The 18,821-nt window shown below is 46.7% G+C and overlaps 2 protein-coding genes across 3 annotated transcripts in view; both read left to right on the top strand.

The window, feature by feature from the left end:
• Nucleotides 1-11,641, top strand: part of cfap74 (cilia and flagella associated protein 74) — a 48,198-nt gene extending 36,557 nt beyond the window's left edge. For both annotated transcript variants that reach the window (XM_030367855.1, XM_030367847.1), the window contains 15 exons: nucleotides 142-275; nucleotides 758-977; nucleotides 2,253-2,396; nucleotides 3,123-3,265; nucleotides 4,681-4,815; nucleotides 5,013-5,122; nucleotides 5,228-5,283; nucleotides 5,539-5,658; nucleotides 7,036-7,224; nucleotides 7,593-7,716; nucleotides 8,562-8,716; nucleotides 8,876-9,008; nucleotides 9,613-9,731; nucleotides 10,526-10,660; nucleotides 10,941-11,641. In XM_030367855.1, coding sequence (XP_030223715.1) covers nucleotides 142-275; nucleotides 758-977; nucleotides 2,253-2,396; nucleotides 3,123-3,265; nucleotides 4,681-4,815; nucleotides 5,013-5,122; nucleotides 5,228-5,283; nucleotides 5,539-5,658; nucleotides 7,036-7,224; nucleotides 7,593-7,716; nucleotides 8,562-8,716; nucleotides 8,876-9,008; nucleotides 9,613-9,731; nucleotides 10,526-10,660; nucleotides 10,941-11,069 — 2,046 coding nt within the window. In that variant the 3' untranslated portion in view covers nucleotides 11,070-11,641. The remainder of the gene's footprint in view (nucleotides 1-141; nucleotides 276-757; nucleotides 978-2,252; nucleotides 2,397-3,122; nucleotides 3,266-4,680; nucleotides 4,816-5,012; nucleotides 5,123-5,227; nucleotides 5,284-5,538; nucleotides 5,659-7,035; nucleotides 7,225-7,592; nucleotides 7,717-8,561; nucleotides 8,717-8,875; nucleotides 9,009-9,612; nucleotides 9,732-10,525; nucleotides 10,661-10,940) is intronic.
• A 4,794-nt stretch (nucleotides 11,642-16,435) lies between these two features.
• The window catches only part of LOC115543769 (guanine nucleotide-binding protein G(I)/G(S)/G(T) subunit beta-1), a 31,836-nt gene continuing 29,450 nt past the window's right edge, over nucleotides 16,436-18,821 (top strand). Inside the window, exon 1 of the mRNA XM_030356321.1 lies at nucleotides 16,436-16,849. The gene's annotated coding sequence lies outside the window, so the exon portion shown is untranslated. The remainder of the gene's footprint in view (nucleotides 16,850-18,821) is intronic.

The raw sequence follows: 18,821 nt of genomic DNA, 5'->3' as shown, positions 1-18,821 counted from the left end.
CTCTCTCCCCTCTCTCTCTCTCTTTCTCTCTCTCTCTCTCTCTCTCTCTTACTTCCTCTCTCTCGCTCTCTCTCTCTCTCTCTCTCTCTCTCTCTCTCTCTCTCTCTCTCTCTCTCTCTCTCTCTCTCTCTCTCTCTCTAGTTCCTTGAGGTGCAGCCCAACAATGGTTTTGGCACGCTGTTGCCCCTGGAGACGGTGGATCTGGACCTAATCTTCAGTGCGAGGAAGGCCAGGGAGTACAGGTTCACCTTGACCTGTCGGTCCGGAATCAACAGGTAGCCCCTCTTATCCCTTACCTTACTCAATGAGGTGTTTATGCTGGACTGTGGATGAGTGGGAGGGGTTCTCTGTGTGTTCATTCTTCTTCTACTGATAAAATACCAAGAATCAGAGCATGTATGATCGTCAGGAATTGGAACCACTGTCAGATACAGATCTGAGGCTCTGATTGGTTCTCACGGTGTGTAGGGGTTTATCTAACAGCCAATGCCAGTGAAGAAATGCTGAATCTGCCTGATCGCCTCTTTATTTAATGAGAATCTGTACTCAATTAACTTAATTAACTTACAGATCGGTTTAATAAACGTCTCGAAAGATGGCCACTGTTTGTTATGGGTGTGACAGATCGTTTAGCTGTTATAGCCAATTTATACCCATGAATCCACTCCTGTGTGCTTTGTGAACCCCATGACGATGTTCGATCTGCCCCGTCAGTAACGTCCCCCCTCCCCCTCTATTTTTCTGCCTTGCCCCCCAGGGATTTCCCCCTGGCGTGCCGCGGCCTGGGGGTCCGGCCCCCCCTGGAGCTGTCCCACCACATGGTGCGCTTCGGGGCCACGGCCCTGGGGGACGGCTCCGTCGCCACGCTGCACCTCAGCCACCCGGGCTCCAAGGGGCCCCGGCTCTTCTCCTTCTCCCCGCCCCAGGAGTCTGAGATCAGCGTGGTGCCCAGGGCTGGCCGCCTGCTGCCCGGAGAGGTATTCACCGATTCACAAATGAATGAATGAATGAGTTTATTGATTAATTTGTGAATGCATGACTTCATTCGTTCATTCATTCACAAATTCATTCATTCGTTCATCCATTTATCCTGCTTCATCTGGACCACCTTAAGGCTATAGTTTAGGTGGAGTTGGTGCTGTGATGTTGATTAATCTGAATTGACTGAGACAACACACATAGTGGTGTCATGAGTATTGACCATGCCGTTGTCTATTTAAACTAAGAAACAACCCCATGAGGTCAATCATGTCTAATAATTTTTTTTGTATAGCCCTTAGACACTATTACAGTCTCAAAGGGCTGAACAGGCCAAATATTTATGACACATTTGAAAGTTCATGTAAATTAGGATGTTTGGTATATTTGCATGCTGATGTGTGATTGGATCGCTCCACTTGTGACGTCACAAATCGTGACGTCTCATGTCTCTCGCTCTCTTAATGAGGTGAAGAGACTGATGACAGTCCCCTGCTGTTTATTTGACTACCGTAATCTGCCAAGGCAGATTGCTTCCAGGAGGATTCGAGCAAACGGAGGATAGGAACTCTTTAAAACAAAGGTTGATGTTAAATTCAAAAAGTGGTTCCTCAAAACATTGAAGAAGACAACAGGGACATCTGATTAAAAAACGGCATCCTGTACTGGCAACACAATTGATTTCTCATTAACAAGCAAGAGGTTTTGTTTTTCCTTTCTCTCTCTGTGTTTAATTATGATAAAAGCAGCTTGACAACATGATATTAACGATTACATAATGGCCGCTGCCCTGAGGCTTGAGGACTTGGGCTCTATTACAGCCTGTGAGTAGCTTAACTCCCAGTGTAATACCGTTGGACACCCCAGCCCAACTCCCTCTGGTCCCTGCTCTCTAAATCATGTTTACGGGGAGAGGAGAATCCCTGCCACAGCCTGATGTTGTTTGTTTATGTTCTGGCGCCCTCTGCTGAACACCAAGCGCCTTGCGTCTTTAAGTTTGGTTTATGTTATGGTTTTACTCGTGTGTGGGAGTTTTAAGGAATTCCATATTTTAGTCAATGGTGGCTTGGGCTATAAGATGGCTATGAAGTATAGTTACTGGTGGTGACTGTCTCTGTCTCTGTCTCTGTCTCTGTCTCTGTCTCTGTCTCTCTCTCTCTCTCTCTCTCTCTCTCTCTCTCTCTCTCTCTCTCTCTCTGTCTCTGTCTCTGTCTCTGTCTCTCTCTCTCTGTCTCTCTCACTCTCTCTCAATCTCTCGCTCTCTCTCTCTCTAGAAATGCCTGCTCCAGGTGTCGTTCCGGCCCCGCCTGTCAGACCAGCAGATCAGGGAGGAGGCGGCTCGCATCGCCCACCGAGCCGTTCTCCTCCGCAGGCAGGAGCTGGAGAGGAGCCGGGCGGAGAAAGCATCGGGGCCCCAGGTAAGAGCCAGGTGGGACGCCACCAAACACAAAGGGGCATAGCGATGGGCTGTTTATGTATCCGCTGAGCCTGTTAGCCACGAGCCATGTCACCACGTGTAAGTCAGTGGCAGTGTGCTGCTTACACGAGGTTAAACGTAGCCTGGTTAGCTAAAAATAAAGATCTGGTTACCATGGCAACTAGAGGCACCGCTGACATCCCTTTTTTTAGACCAGAAACCCGCCCGCTTCTTTTTTCTCTCAGGCCGTCTCGGGCCCATGTAATCTTCCCACCGAGATACCTCAAAAACAATGTTTTCTCTGTGGTTTCCATGGTGACAAGGAGTCATCCTAGTTAGCGAGGCACTATCTATGGCCCAGTTCCAGTACCCACACATCAGACTGATCATGCACATCATGGCTCTCCATGCAACTCGGCACCTAATATGCACACACTAGCCCCCAGACCGCAGGCACCACATCATCACTGGTGAAGTGCATCGCTGCGCCTGTTTGGGTGAAATGGGAGCCAGGCAGTGTCCCCTATTGCCTTTTTACCTGGCACCAATACTTCAGATCTAATACCCTTGGTTTCATTTGAGGTTGTTGATTGTCGCTCATAATAAATCTGATTGTTTGTTTGTGTATGTGTGCGTCTGGTTGTGCATGTGTGTCCGTACGTGCTTGGTCATGTGACTTTATGTGTGCATGTTTGTGTGTGTTTATTTCCTTACTCTGAACTCCAAGGAGCTCCCAGCAGGTAAGAATGGTAAGAATGGGCCACGGCCCTCAGCCAAAGCGGCTACCAGTGCTAAGACAAAAGTCAAGCAGAGTCCAATCCCCGAACCCGAAGACCTTGCATCACCCAGGCCTGAAGACATACAAGAGGGGTAAGACTCTCTTTCTCTCTTTCTCTCTCTCTCTCTCTCACTCTCACTCTCACTCTCACTCTCACTCTCACTCTCTCTCTCTCTCTCTCTCTCTCTCACTCACTCACTCACTCATTCACACACACACACACACACACACACACACACACACACACACACACACACACACACACACACACACACACACACACACACACACACACACACACACACACACACACCTCTTTGGGTGTTTGACTCCCTGCCGAAAGGAATACCACATAGATGCACGCACTATTGCCAATAAATGATCACCACAGCTTATGTTAAATCACCTGGTTATTATTTTCTTTTGTTATAACGTTAAAGCGTTCAGAAATATTCTGTGGGTTGCTAGTGTCAACTTAGAAACAAAAATAGACGCAAACACAAGCCAATGGCTAGTTGGTGTGATTCTGAGGTTCTTCACTGTTTGTGCCTGTTCATGGAAGACTCAAAGGCGCTCTCTTGTGAGCAATGAGATCTCGTGAACCTCGTTTGATGCATTCTGTCTGAAGATTACACCAACATTACTGTGCTGAATTTAAATGTTAATAATAGATAGCTTAAGGGTTACTGTTGCATATTTCAATACTACAATATCAAAGTGCAGTTCATACAAGAAGAGGAATTACTTCCCTTGTCTTATTTCCTCTGTAGTTTCATCGATGACATCAAACTGAAATATAAATGACATAATGTAGTCACATCTTCAATATTTCACAGTTTGAGATATATTTATGACTCGATTTAGTCCAAGCACTGAAGTTACTCCTGCATTATATCACAGCAGTATTATTTAGAAGAGGTTCTAGCATTTTGTCTTTATTTGCTTGGAACATGGGTGTGTTTTTTTCTGTAACTATTGTCACACACGCTTTGACTCAACGACTCCTGACCGTAGGTCTAGTACAAGCAGGGAGCTCTTGTGTGTGTTTGTGGTGTGTGTGTGTGTGTGTGTGTGTGTGTGTGTGTGTGTGTGTGTGTGTGTGTGTGTGTGTGTGTGTGTGTGTGTGTGTGTGTGTGTGTGTGTGTGTGTGTGTGTGTGTGTGTGTGTGTTGTTGTTGTTGATGCATCGTATATAAACCTGTTTGTGTGTTAGTGTTTGTGTGTGTGAGTTGATGATGCTTTGTGTGTAAGTCTGTGTGTGTGTGTGTGTGTGTGTGTGTGTATGTGCGTGTGTGTGTGTGTGTGTGTGTGTGTGTGTGTGTGTGTGTGTGTGTGTGTGTGTGTGTCTGTGTCTGTGTCTGTCGTTGTTCATGCCTTATTGGCTGTATGTGAGCGTGTGTGTGAGTGTGTGTGTGTGTGTGTCTGTGTGTGTCGTTGTTGATGCCTTATTGGCTGTGTGTGAGCGTGTGTGTGAGTGCTCTGGTTGATGATCCGTGGCGTTCTCCCAGGTCTGAGGCCTACGAGGCCGGCCGGGCGGCGCTGCTCTACTCCTTCCCCGGCCGCCTGCGACGCTACGTGGTCCCGTGCTTCGTGTCGGACGGAGACCTCCCCGCGGACGACCCCCAGGCCCAGGCGGCGTGGAGGTAACGCCGTGCCGCGGGACGCCCACCCTCTGGACTGGACACACACCAGTATCACCTTAGAGTCTGACAATATTAATAATAATATTCGCCCTTCCCTTTAACCATGAAGATGATGGCAATCATAGTATTATGTTCAAAGAAAAGTTTATATTTATCCAATTCGGACGGTTAATTTGCATTTTATTTCTTCCCTCCAGTCCCCAGAATACGCTTTTCTTGGAGCTGCATTGTCCTGCTGTACAGCCCCCTCTAGTGGTCATTTCAAATAACGGCCAGAACGCAATCGACTTCCAGCAAGCGGCCTTGGGTCCGTTGTGAAGTGTTACATCATTCCCATGACGCAAGCATTTTTTTCATCCAATTGACTCGGTGTTTACAGCTTTTTAATCTTTGCTTTCTGATTTCTTTGAAGGACAAAAGGTTGTCCATAAGCTGACTATTCAGAACATCTCCAAGGAGTCTTTGGATGTATCCTTATCTGCAGATATATGCCAACGCAGGTGTTTTGATTGGTTGCAGAGGAGCAAAAGGCAGAGGTCAGACACATTGATATAATCTATTCTTTTTTGCAAAAAATAAAAAAGGAGTTTGCTACGTATGGATTTTAAAAATAATAATACAAGCTTCAAAGATAGGAGCTGTTTGGTTGTAGGAGCTGTTGTCTCCACAGCCCTGCCCCCCCCCACCCCCTGTCCTGTCATTGACCCTTGACCCCTGTCCCAGCTGAGGTCCTCCCTGCTGGACCCCGGGGGCCCCTTCCTCCTCCTCAACGCTCTGAGACGCCTTCCCCCCGGAGGGAGGTTCCCGCTGCTGCTGGCCTTCTGCCCCGCCCTGGGCAAGAGGGTAGGTGACCTTTAACCCCGCCCTGGGCAAGAGGGTAGGTGACCTTTAACCCCGCCCTGGGCTAGAGGGTAGGTGACCTTTAACCCCGTCCTGGGCCAGAGGGTAGGTGACCTTTAACCCAACCCTGGGCTAGAGGGTAGGTGACCTTTAACCCCGCCCTGGGCTAGAGGGTAGGTGACCTTTAACCCCGCCCTGGGCAAGAGGGTAGGTGACCTTTAACCCCGCCCTGGGCAAGGAGGGTAGGTGACCTTTAACCCCGCCCTGGGCTAGAGGGTAGGTGACCTTTAACCCCGCCCTGGGCAAGAGGGTAGGTGACTTCTGCCCCTCCCTGGGCAAGAGGGTAGGTGACTTCTGCCCCGTCCTGGGCTAGAGGGTAGGTGACTACTGCCCCAACCTGGGCAAGAGGGTAGGTGACCTTAAACCCCGTCCTGGGCAAGAGGGTAGGTGACTTATGCCCGCCCTGGGCAAGAGGGTAAGTGACTTAACCCCGTCCTGGGCAAGAGGGTAAGTGACTTAACCCCGTCCTGGGCAAGAGGGTAGGTGACCTTTAACCCCGCCCTGGGCTAGAGGGTAGGCGACCTTTAACCCCGCCCTGGGCGAGAGGGTAGGTGACCTTTAACCCCGTCCTGGGCCAGAGGGTAGGTGACCTTTAACCCCACCCTGGGCTAGAGGGTAGGTGACCTTTAACCCCGCCCTGGGCAAGGAGGGTAGGTGACCTTTAACCCCGCCCTGGGCAAGGAGGGTAGGTGACCTTTAACCCCGCCCTGGGCAAGAGGGTAGGTGACTTCTGCCCCTCCCTGGGCAAGAGGGTAGGTGACTTCTTCCCCGCCCTGGGCTAGAGGGTAGGTGACTACTGCCCCAACCTGGGCAAGAGGGTAGATGACCTTAAACCCCGTCCTGGGCAAGAGGGTAGGTGACTTATGCCCGCCCTGGGCAAGAGGGTAAGCGACTTAACCCTGTCCTGGGCAAGAGGGTAAGTGACTTAACCCTGTCCTGGGCAAGAGGGTAAGTGACTTAACCCCGTCCTGGGCAAGAGGGTAGGTGATTTAAGCCTGCCCTGGGCAAGAGGGTAGGTGACTACTGCCCCAAACCCAGCACGGACCCGCTCTAGTTGTTTAAACTCTCTAACCACTCTAATCCAGAGCACTTTAGGAGTATTAAAGGAGGTTAGGTGTCTTTATGTATTTCTCCGCTAGCTTTAAGGTACCTACAGTGAGACTTGCAGACATTGAGGTCAGAACCTTTGGTCTGGGAGTCCAACCCCCTCCTCCCCACTCCTACTCTCCTGGACGCCCTGCACCAGGGCGCGGGGCGAGGGGAGGGACACCCTGCTCATGGGGACGGCCCCCCTCTCACTGTGACTCCTCCCCCTTGCAGCACTGTGAGACCCTGGAGGTGAAGTGCCGGGGCATGACCCTGGAGGTGACGCTGCGCGGGGAGGGGGTGGAGCCTCTGCTCACCTGCTGCTGCCCTGACGGCGATGCGGTCGGAGCCGGGCCCGGCGGTGGTCTGCTGGACTTTGGCTACGTGCTGCAGAAGGAGGGCGCCGCCTCGCGGGTCCTGAAGGTGAGGAGACACGCCCGTGTAGGGCCCTGGGGGGGGTGGGGGGGGGGGGGTTGTCTGTGGGGTGGGTTCATGACGGGAGTGATAGTGCAGTGAGTAGGGTGGACTGAAAGCTACTGGGTTCGATTCCCAATGTCCACAGCCTACCTATTCTAGTACACAGGTAATTAGGTGGGTGCTGCATGCAGCGCTCAACTGTTTTTAAACAAACCCTCAAGACCTCTTTTCTCTCTTAAGCTCTGTAGCACTTTAAGATTTTCGAATGTAAAGTGCTTTACAAATAAAATGTATTATTATTATTAACTACGGTGAAAAGAACGACACCGATGTTTCTGCGCAGCACTGGAAGGCTGTCCTCTCTCTCCCCTCAGCTGAAGAACCGTTCGTCCGTGGAGGTGCGCTACAGCGTCCTGCAGGCCAGCCTAGGGCCCCCTAGCACAGAGGACCGCCTGGCTGTCCTTCTCCAGGGGTACCCCGAATCCCGGCCCATCGTGGGTGAGTCCGACCCCAACAACCCCCTTCCAACAGCGGGTGGGACTTCCTGTGGTGGTACCGTGATTATTTTGCTGGTGATTCAGTGTGTTAAAGGGTGATGCCAGCGGGGGTTCCGGCTGTGACTGCTGAGGTGTGACCAGGCATGAATGGTTCACTGTGCTGCGCTCTGCATGCGTTTCCTGCACTGAAAGCTATTTTGCTGAGTGTGCTGAATGCACACTATGTACAGCAGGGCTATTCAACCTGCTTAACAAGTGGGCCAAAAAGGAAAACTACTGGTGGTTCATGGGCCGCACATACAAAACTTATAATGTCAATTAATCTAATTAAGTAAATCGTACTTAAAGTAGTGTTAACTTAATATATATAGAACTGCTAAATGGAATAAAGCAGACGCATTCCTTTCTTTTTCACTTCTAATTGCATCATGATAACAATTTTTGACCTTACATATTTTGGACACGCAACCTCTTGCGGGCCAGAAAATAAATAAGAAGGGCCGTATTCGGCCCGCGGGCCGCTAGTTGAATAGGCCTGATGTACAGGGTGCATTGTGTGCATTTGTGAGAGAGTAAGGAAGTGTGTATGATTGATAAAGGCCTGGTAGTGAGTGTGATGGTTAGATCTATGGCTCATGATAACAAGTTTAACGTTATTGATGCAATTTTGGACTATATTGGTTATGAATTAAGAGTTGCGTAAATAGTTGTGTGAATAATTATTAAAAAAATAATAATAATGAAACAAAAACTGCCTCAAAAGTGTCTTTCAAAGTACCATTTGCCGGTTTAAAACCCTTTTCTAAACCAGTGTGTTGTATACATCCCAAATCCCTCTTGTACCAGGCCCCCAAAACCACAGTGGGCTGTGTGTGTTCAGCGTGACACCAGCAGGGGGTGCTGTCGGTGCGGGGGAGAGCCAGGACCTGACCGTCAGCTTCCAGCCGGACCACCCGTCAGTCCGCTACGCAGACAGACTGACGGTGGAGCTTTTCAACAAGGTAACTGGACCCACAGTATTCTCCCTCAACAGAAACCCACTCACTGTTTACAGAAACCGTATTATAAGCCTGACTGCGTACATCACGTATGTAGTCCAGATGTACTCTCCGGGTGCACTGTGGTGTGTGAGGAGTACAGGCGTCCCCTGTGTGTCTCAGACTGTAGTGTGTGAGCTGGACCTGAGGGGGGCCTGCGTCTCCAGCACCATGTACCTCCACGGAGGAGACACTCTGGGCGGACCACCCCAAGACTACCTTCCACAGCCAGGACCCAGGAGTCCCCAACTCCCAGGTAGGGCTCTCTCCCTCTGTCTGTCTGTCTGTCTGTCTGTCTGTCTGTCTGTCTGTTTCGCTCTCTCTCTCTCTCTCTCTGTCTGTCTGTCTGTCTGTCTGTCTGTCTGTCTGTCCGTCTGTTTCTCTCTCTCTCTCTCTCTCTCTCTCTCTCTCTCTCTCTCTCTCTCTCTCTCTCTCTCTCTCCCTCTCTCTCTCTCTGTTTTTATCTGTCTGTCTGTCTGTCTGTCTGTCTGTCTGTCTGTCTGTCTGTCTGTCTCTCTCTCGCTGACTGTCTGTCTGTCTCTTTCTCTCTCTCTCTCTCTCTCTCTCTCTCTCTCTCTCTCTCTCTCTCTCTCTCTCTCTCTCTCTCTCTCTCTGTGTGTGTGTGTGTGTGTGTGTGTGTGTGTGTGTGTGTGTGTGTGTGTGTGTGTGTGTGTGTGTGTGTGTGTGTGTGTGTGTGCGTCGATGTCTGTTCCTCTCTCACTTTTTCTCCAATCTTTTATCAAAATGTGACAGGGGCCATTTTGGCCCCCGCGCTCTGGGTCCCACACGGCGTGGTGGCGACCATGAGGATGAGCTTTGTGTGAGGACTGCTCTCCCCTTCCTCTCTCTCTGTGTGTTAGGTCCCAGCACCCCAGTCCTGCTGACCCTGAAGGCAGACCCCCACGCCGACCGGGGCCCCCAGCCCGCCGTCAGGGAGCTCACGGTGGGCTGCATCCGCCAGGCCCAGCCCCTGAAGAAGGTACACCCCCCGTGATGGAGAACGGCTGGTTCATGGGGACAGTGTTTTGCACTGGTTTCATCATTCAGCGATAAACAGGATTAATAAGATTAATACATTGTCAAGAAACATGGTTTATTATATACATTTTTGGTGTTTTGAGTTCATGGCGCGGAAGATAATGTTTTTCTCGGTGGATTTTGTTTCCCCACCTTTACAGTTTAAAGAGCGGCCATCTTGTGTCTGGTCAGTGTCGAGCACCTGTAGAGCTTGTACCTCGTGAGGTTACACCACATCGACGCCTCCACTTTGGAGGCGTTTTGTTAGTGATTGTTTTGATAGTAAGACGTGTTGGTAATTTTTTGGTCATAAATCTTGAAAAAAAGAAAACATTATGGCGACTCGGGAGAAATTGTGGAAACTGCCACAGCGTTTCTGATGAGAGACATGGCCAACAACCTTTTAGCCTAGGACTAGGACTGGTAACAGTTTATTTACGTACGATTTAGGATTTAGGATTACAACTCTCTTGGGTCCTCCCAACAAAAAAAAAAAAAAAAAAAAAAAAAAAACATTCTGATATACAAACCTCATTTTTTTCAATTCTTGAAGACTCAACTCATACAATGAGTGCTTAACTGCCTCGTCCGTTGTGTGATGTTTATTTTGTCCATATCATGCATACATCAAGAGCGTTGACTTCACGCTTTGTGTGTTTCTTTAACTGAGCCTTGACCTCTCTGCCTTGACAGCTCCTACTCACTCCCAGCTCCACCCATGTTACTTTTCTGTCCAATCACTGCCCTGCCTTGTAGAACGGAGAGTTCCACTGGGACGGTCTCACGGCCCTCCAGCAGAGAGGCTTCAGCATCGAACCCAGCAGGGGGACAGTGGAACCGGGCCACACACGGGTCATCACCGTCTCATGGACTCCCCCTAGTGGACACAAGGTAGCAGTGCAGTGATTACAGATAGATTCAATTGTTTTGATTGGATGGGCCTGCTTCCTGTGTAATACTTTGAATCTCATTCTAAGCCTAAATTGTGTGTGTGTGTGTGTGTGTGTGTGTGTGTGTGTGTGTGTGTGTGTGTGTGTGTGTGTGTGTGTGTGTGTGTGTCTGTGTGTGTGTGTGTGTGTGTGTGTGTGTGTGTGTGTGTGTGTGTGTGTGTGTGTGTGTCTGTGTCTGTGTCTGTGTCTGTGTCTGTGTCTGTGTCTGTGTCTGTGTGTAGCCTTACGAGGTGGTGCAGGAGAGTGCGTCTCTCACGCTGAAGGGAGATGAGACAGAGGTGTATCGGGTCACAATGCTGGCCTTGGCATCCACATCAGACTCCCCAGAAGCCAATCAGGAGAGGGGTTAACCACACACTGACCAATAGTAAGCGGCGACTTCATCGTTTAAATAGGACAACCAGCATCTTCACAACCAGCCAAACCTTTAAAAAGAGAAACCACCATTTAAAAGAAATAAATAATAATAATCAATAAAAAAAATGTTACAAAGAAATGCATAATATCACTACATGTTCATAGCATATATACATATATAATGTAATATATAATAAATATATCTGTACATATTTTTTCCGGAAATGTGTAAAACAAAGTCTTTTTTCTCAGTTTTCTCTATGATTGCATTGCTAGCCTTTGACAGTGAAATATTTGTCTATAAGTCTCTATGTATATATCTATGATAAAGATAGGAGTAAGATGTTTTTTTTATTTTAGAATACTTTAATTTATAAAGGTATTTTCAAAAATGTATATATTTGAAATAAATTCCTAAAAAAATGATGGTGTAAAACTGGCTAGATTATTTACATAAACAACTATTTGAAAATTTTGTAACATATGCTTCTTATAGATCTTCCTGGCTATCATGTGAAGACATCGTAGGCAATATATACATTGATTCCATTTCTGTTTTTATTTTTACATACAGGTGCTGGTCAAATTATTAGAATATCATGAAAAAGTTGATTTATTTCAGTAATTATATTCAGAACGTGAAACTTACATATTATATCAATTCATTACACACAGAGTGATATATTTGAAATGTTTATTTCTTTTAATTTGGATGATTAGTACTGACAATTACTGAAAATCCCAAATTCAGTATCTCAGAAAATTAGAATATTAGTTACGACTAGTACAAAAAATGATTTTTTAGAAATGTGGGCCAACTGAAAAGTATGAACATGGAAAGTTTCAGCATGTATGGCAATCAATACTTAGTTGCAGCTCCTTTTGCCTGAATTGCTGCAGCAATACGGCGTGGCATGGAGTCGACCAGTCTGTTGCACTCCTCAGGTGTTATGAGAGCCCAGGTTGCTTTAATAGTGGCCTTCAGCTCTTCAGCATTGTTGGGTCTGGCATCTCGCATCTTCCGCTTCACAATACCCCATAGGTTTTTTATGGGGTTAAGGTCAGGTGAGTTTGCAGGCCAATCAAGAAGAGGGATACCATGGTCCTTAAACCAGGTACTGGTAGATTTGGCACTGTGTGCAGGTGCCAAGTCATGTTGGAAAAATGAAATCGTCACCTCCATAAAGTTGGTCCGCGGCAGGCAGCATAAAGTGTTCTAAAACTTCCTGGTAGACTGCTGCATTGACCCTGGACCTCAGGAAACACAGTGGACCAACAGCAGCAGATGACATGGCACCCCAGACCATTACTGACTGTGGAAATTTTACACTGGACTTCAGGCAACGTGGATTCTGTGCCTCTCCTGTCTTCCTCCAGACTCTGGGACCTTGATTTCCAAAGGAGATACAAAATTTACTTTCATCTGAAAACATAACTTTGGACCACTCAGCAGCAGTCCAGTCCTTTTTGTCTTGAGCCCAGGCGAGACGCTTTTGACGTTGTCTCTTATTCAAGAGTGGCTTTACACGAGGAATGCGACAGCTGAAGCCCATATCTTGCATACGTCGGTGTGTGGTGCTTCTTGAAGCACTGACTCCAGCTACAGTCCACTCTTTGTGGATCTCCCCCACATTTTTGAATCGGTTTTGTTTGACAATCCTCTCCAGGGCGCGTTTATCCCTCTTGCTTGTACTCTCTTTTCTACTACATCTTTTTCTTCCCTTCGCCTCTCTATTAATGTGCTTGGACACAGAGCTCTGGGAACATCCAACCTCTTTGGCAATGACCTTTTGTGTCTTGCCCTCCTTCTTTAAAGTATCAATGGTCATCTTTTGGACAGTTGTCAAGTCAGCAGTCTTCCCCATGATTGTGTGTCATACAGAATCAAAACGAGAGACCATTTAAAGGCTTTTCCAGGTGTTTTGAGTTAGTTAGCTAATTAGAGTGTGGCACCAGGTGTCTTCAAAATCTGACCTTTTCACCATATTCTAATTTTCTGAGATGTTGAATTTAGGGTTTTCATTGGTTGTCAGCTATAATCATCTTCTTTTTGGCAAAAAACACTTATAATGTATCAGTCTGTTTGGAATGAATGTATACATTCTACAGGTTTGACTTTCTAAATGGAATTAATGAAATAAATCAACTTTTTCATGATATTCTAATAATATGACCAGCACCTGTAGACATCATTGTAGAGGCTGCTCTTCTCTGCTGGAAACTGGTGTTCAGCGTTTGTGTGTGTATAGACCATATTTGACCAGCAGATGGCGTAGTTGAGCGCAGTGAAAATAAACTGTACAAGGAAGCTGCTGTTCTGTTCTTAAGGGTTTGTCAGCCACTGTGGAGGCTGGCGGTGCCCGTTGTGCTGCTTCTAGTGAGGTGATTGTATTTGTATACACGTACAAAAGAGGTGAGGAGGATTTATTTATGAAACGTGCCAACATAATATCACCTATATAATTGTGCCCATTTACCGTGGTGGCCAGAATCAAGTAAAATAAGTAACTTTGAAATAAAACAACTCGATATCTTCTCACTGGAATAGTTTGAGGACCTTTCGGCCTCTATATTTCTTGGTTTGCATAAGGATCCTAGGTTCTTCCTTAACCAATGTTGGACTAGTCAAATGTAATGAGTGTCTTGTTTACCTGCTCAATGTACTGAAGATAAACTGCATTTTACCTTCTCAAGGATATTTACACAGTTCCCATGGTCTGTGTTTGTTTTTTGAATCAATTAGCTAGTGTGTAGTGTGTAGAGTGTTGATTTAGTCAAACGCTATACTCTTAGAACGCAGCACTTTGATTCATGTACATAGAAAAAGGGTTAGGAGACGGTATTCATGGTTTTAAACTACTCCTCAAAATAAATTGAGTTATCCCTGTCTTTCTCTTGAAGCTGCTGTAGGTAAATTTTGAGAGTACAGAAAACAGCAAGACTTTCAACTTAAAAAAATGTCCATCATGTCTATATCATAGTAATTAGAACAACCAAATCCACCTCTGAAGAGATGTTCTACTCTGTTGTACACTGGCTATCCTGAAATAGTTAATCTACTTTGGCTTTCTTTAAATTAGCGGGAAGTTTATCTGAAGTAAAGTTATAAAAAAAAACACATTCAAGTATTTGAAATTTGATGATGTGAACATTTATAATTCTTTATAAAAGTATTTATATTACAATATGAATAGACAATACATAAACATCATAGGGGAATTATGAAAACCTAGTATTATTTTGTGATGGTTTTGTGTGTTTGTGTGTCTCTCTCTCTCCTCTCGCTCTCCCTCCCCATACCCCTGTGTGTATGAGCGGCAGATGTCAGTAATGCTAGTGAAGGCCAACAGGATCTGGGAGAGATACATGCGGTAAGCATTTATCACAGATTGAAACAGATTACACTAAATCAGATTAGCATCAGCCTCAACCTGCCTATAAAAGCCAAGGTCATTATGAGCTTAGCCTAATGTAATGTCACTCTCCGTCCTATGAAACACAAGCGGGAGTATTAGTTTTCATATTTCACAACCCTTTTCCCACTCTGTTCTGGTAGTTTGCTTTAATCCGATTGGCTGTCTGACCCCATGTGTTATTGCGTATGTGAGAGGGCTACTTAAGCCTGTCCTGTGTGGTTACAGTTGGCATAGGGGACGGACGGGGGGATGGACGGACGGACGTGTGGTCGTGCTTTGTCGCTAGCATTCCCCTGACATGCACTTTTGTTTGTCTGCTCAGGTCAAAGTCATGGCCTCTGGAGGGACGGACATATTGTAATCGATACATTTATGAGTAAAAGTGACCCTTGTTCTTTATTTCCCTTATTCTAACTCCAGGATGTGATGATGGGTGACACCCCCCCAGAGGCAAAGAACAGTCTCGCCGTTGCAAAGCAACGTGTGCAGACGGGCGAGGGCGTAGCCATGGCAACCCCCTTTCCCCATCACTCAGCAAATCCCTGAGCAGACTCTGAAGAACACGCACACTCACACACCCTGAGATGAGTTCAGATGTAATCATGTGTTTCTCATGTGGAATGGGTTACTGGTGCATTTCAATGTGTTAGGTATTGTCTTGATGTGAAATTACATTTTGCTTTACTTTTTTGATGTGCCTGGAAGTAGGGCTTTTATTCTGGAGGAGTAGAAATGCATCATTATACTTCCACTGAACGGAACTGAGCCCAACAGAGATCTGTGCCATCATCCTTGGGAGGGATTATTTAGGGATATGATTATTCATGAGCTAGACATGAGGGGTAGGGCTGTACATCACTTGCAGATAAACACAGACATATGCTGCTGCTCCTACTATGCAAACACTCTAGGGTCAACCCAACCAGAACTTTATTTAGACTTTATTTTATGAACTGATCCTGCTTGTTACAGTAATTGTGTACTGCTATTTTCTCAAAACATAAAGATTTGGTTTGATATAGATCCAAATGGGTATATTGAATCATGTTCATATTTCTTACCCTCACAATTATTGAATACAAAACAACAACAACCACGACATTTCAACAACAACAACAACAACGAAAATCACACATCTATCAACTTAACATTTCTGGCTGTCATCATCCCTTCCATCCTCATGGCGGTGTCATTATGAAGCTTATGAAGGTATTGTTCACTTTAGACCCAATGTAACTGCGTCGGTCCCAGGGGTCAAAGGCGGGGTCACAGTGTTCGAGGTCGTCAAGTAATGCCTAAGCCCAAGGGCACTCAGTCATCCTCTGGGAGGAGGCCTATTGTGGAAAGGTATCCTGGCAACCTAGTTTTGAGCCGATCAACAAGAGATATTCCTTATAACAATGCCTAATATTCCATCAAAGAAGTTGATGTTGAATATGAGTGTGTCCGCATCAGAGTTCATGTTAATTATATTGGTTAAGTAAACCAATGGTTCCTTGTTTAGGAATGAAACACTATATAGGTTGTTATAGATTATTTGCATTTGCCAATTGTCCAGTTAGTGTTCAGTAGGCAAATTCCACCAGGATTTTATTTGAGTTGCAAATCATACGCCGTTCCAACTTGACACGCACATTCCCAACAATAACTACTTTCTACTTCCTCCATAATGACACCTACATTGTATGAGAGATGTAATAATTTAGGCCTATCTATTACATAACCAATACAACTATTCTCCAGACAATGTCAAAGTCAGGGATGTTGTTCACATCAACGGTAGCAAAAACGGGACTGAGGTTTGTTGTAGTGGTAGGGTAAATGTTTTAAAAAGTGTAAAAGCTTTGCCAAAGGTGGCACTATTTCCCAGTATAATGATCCGATGTGGAGTGGTCGCCGACCCTTGCCGTGCGTTATGACGCTTGCGTAACGTGGGGTTTCCCGGAGCTGAGAGCAGGGTTACCGCCGCGCCCATCTCTGCTGTTTGATGGCCGCAGGAAGCGTCTGAGATACTGGTGTGAAGGAAGAAACAGGGGGACGACGGTGGGAAAGACGAGAAGGATTTCAGACTGGAAATAGGTTGCTCTGAATTGAAAGAACACTTACAAGTTCGGGAAAGGTGAACTTTTGCAGAAGAAGAAAACGTCTTAAATTGTGTGTGAAAAAATCCCCCCTCTTCATCTCTGCGCCTCTGTGCCGGTGTGTGTCTCACCCTCGGCGGATCGAAACTGGGATCGGGGAGTGCCGCTCCTCGATAGCTCACTGGCTAAATCTGTGCTAGTAGGAGAGACGAGAGTCGATCTTTGCTGTTTCCAGTCAATGTGATATAAACGACGGATACCCTTGAGTGAAAGCGGGTAAGACAATTCAAGATACTTGGTGAGAAAGTGTTGTGTCGACTATATGTGCGGGCCGGCGGGGTCTGCTTGAAGCTCCAGCCCGGGCAGAGGGGCTTCCAGCGGGGTCGAGTTGGGTCCCTTGCCCGCTCAGAAGCTTGCTATCGTTAGCTTGTTGCTACCAAGTCGTTGCTGTCAAAGAGTATGTGGGGGGTGGGGGTGGGGGGCCCTGTTATCTTCTACTGGATGCAAAGTAAAGGGCTTAAAACCAAATGTTAATCCAATAATAATTTGAGATGGACTCTTCCCTGTACAACATCACAGTATCACGGATTAACATTATAAACCAGCTTTCCCCTCTCCCCAGCGAGCACTCAGTTATCGCTCATGTTAGTTAATGACAGCCATCCAAGTTAGCTGCAACTAGCACACCTTAATGTCCGGGATCCACTGAGTTTTCACTTTGACTTATGTTTTAACACTACCTAGCCGTTATCTCCCCGTTTTATTTTTTACCCTTTATGACTAATATCTAAACTTCATGGATGTACTACATATAAGGGTGCAGGTCAGTAACTGTTAGTGGTCTGCTGGTTCCTGATGCTAGTTAACTCCCAAAGTAAGCAGATTTGCCCTGCTTTAACTTGTTTTCCTTCCGAAACAACCCCACCAAAGCGACACAGGGAAATATCAGTGCCAGTGGGGTATTTACCAGCACACCACCTAGTTATGTAAATGGTTTGTTTCGTTCCACACATGGAAACTGTAGCATCATGCAAATGACAACGAAGGGAGTGTAAAAATGGCCACTTCTCCACCACCCAGAGTCAACACCACCTCCACCCCCTCTTCACAGGAGACACTCCGCACAAGTTAGCCAGGCCGAGCTGGGTGTGGGTCCACCCCGACCTCGGTCGTTTAAATACAACACATATTCGTCTGTATCCCCAGCTATACGGTGGTCTGACAGACTGTTAAAAACGCTCCGCGGAACATGAAGTATGAGAGCCGTCAGAGACTTTACGTAACGTGGTTCCTCGCACCGCGTACACGGCGCTTGGCCACACAGTTTAGGAAGGGGTTAGTCGGGCGAATGGGTTCATCCTGAGGATTGCAAAAGCTGAGGATATGGTTATTCACCGTCCTATTTCACTAATGTTACAAGACTGGTGGTTGGGTTTAGTACCGGGGGTTGACAATGCAGCACTTCTATCTCTCTCGGTTGAGTGTCCAACCGGGAAATGGCTCACCGTGGAGCTCGGTCTTGTGGATGTTTTACACTGCTCTAAAGCGATTAGTGACAGCGTTCATACTATCACCCAAATCCGCCCAAAACTAGTCGTCGAAGCGCCATAGAAATGTAGTGATTTGGACGTGGGTCTGAAGCGGGGCTTGTTTTAGTACACAAGTGTTGGTTTTAAATCCAATTGTGCCTCATTTGGCCCTCTGACTCGTAATAAGACACGAAGGTGTGTTTCTAATTGGATTCCTCCAATCTGTTTATCTCGAGACCGGCTTGCGGAGAGGTGTGTTTGCGCGGATACCTGAGCAGCCATGGGCCCGTTGTGGTTTATGGTCGAGCTTAGAGGGGGAGACCGATACCTACTGGTCACACTGTTTCACAACCAAAGATCTTAAGTGTGCATAAGATAACTGCTGATAAATCACTAGAAAGGCCTGCCAGATAGGGAAGGTTGTTTTTTAATAAGCACGAAGGCTGTCGGCAGGTAGCAGCAGCATTGCCGTTCTCTGGCACCGAGGGGAAATCGCTGAGAGAAATGACTATTGTAATATGGTCTGTGGGTGCGTTGGGCGAATTCATAGCAGATCGTCTCTGATATCTTAGTCACGTCAGAAGTTTGTCGTTTGTCTGAAAAGAGCTATTTGTATTTTGCGAGTCCACAAAGATGAATTCATGTCGCCAGTGTGCCCGATCCCTCCGCCTCTCCGAATGAATGGGTTCCTGTATTCAGGGCCTGAGCAGCTGCAACCA

This window comes from Gadus morhua, chromosome 1 (assembly GCF_902167405.1).
Source record: "Gadus morhua chromosome 1, gadMor3.0, whole genome shotgun sequence".
NCBI classification, from domain to species: Eukaryota; Metazoa; Chordata; class Actinopteri; order Gadiformes; family Gadidae; genus Gadus; species Gadus morhua.
This window is presented reverse-complemented; position numbering and strand designations above follow the sequence as displayed.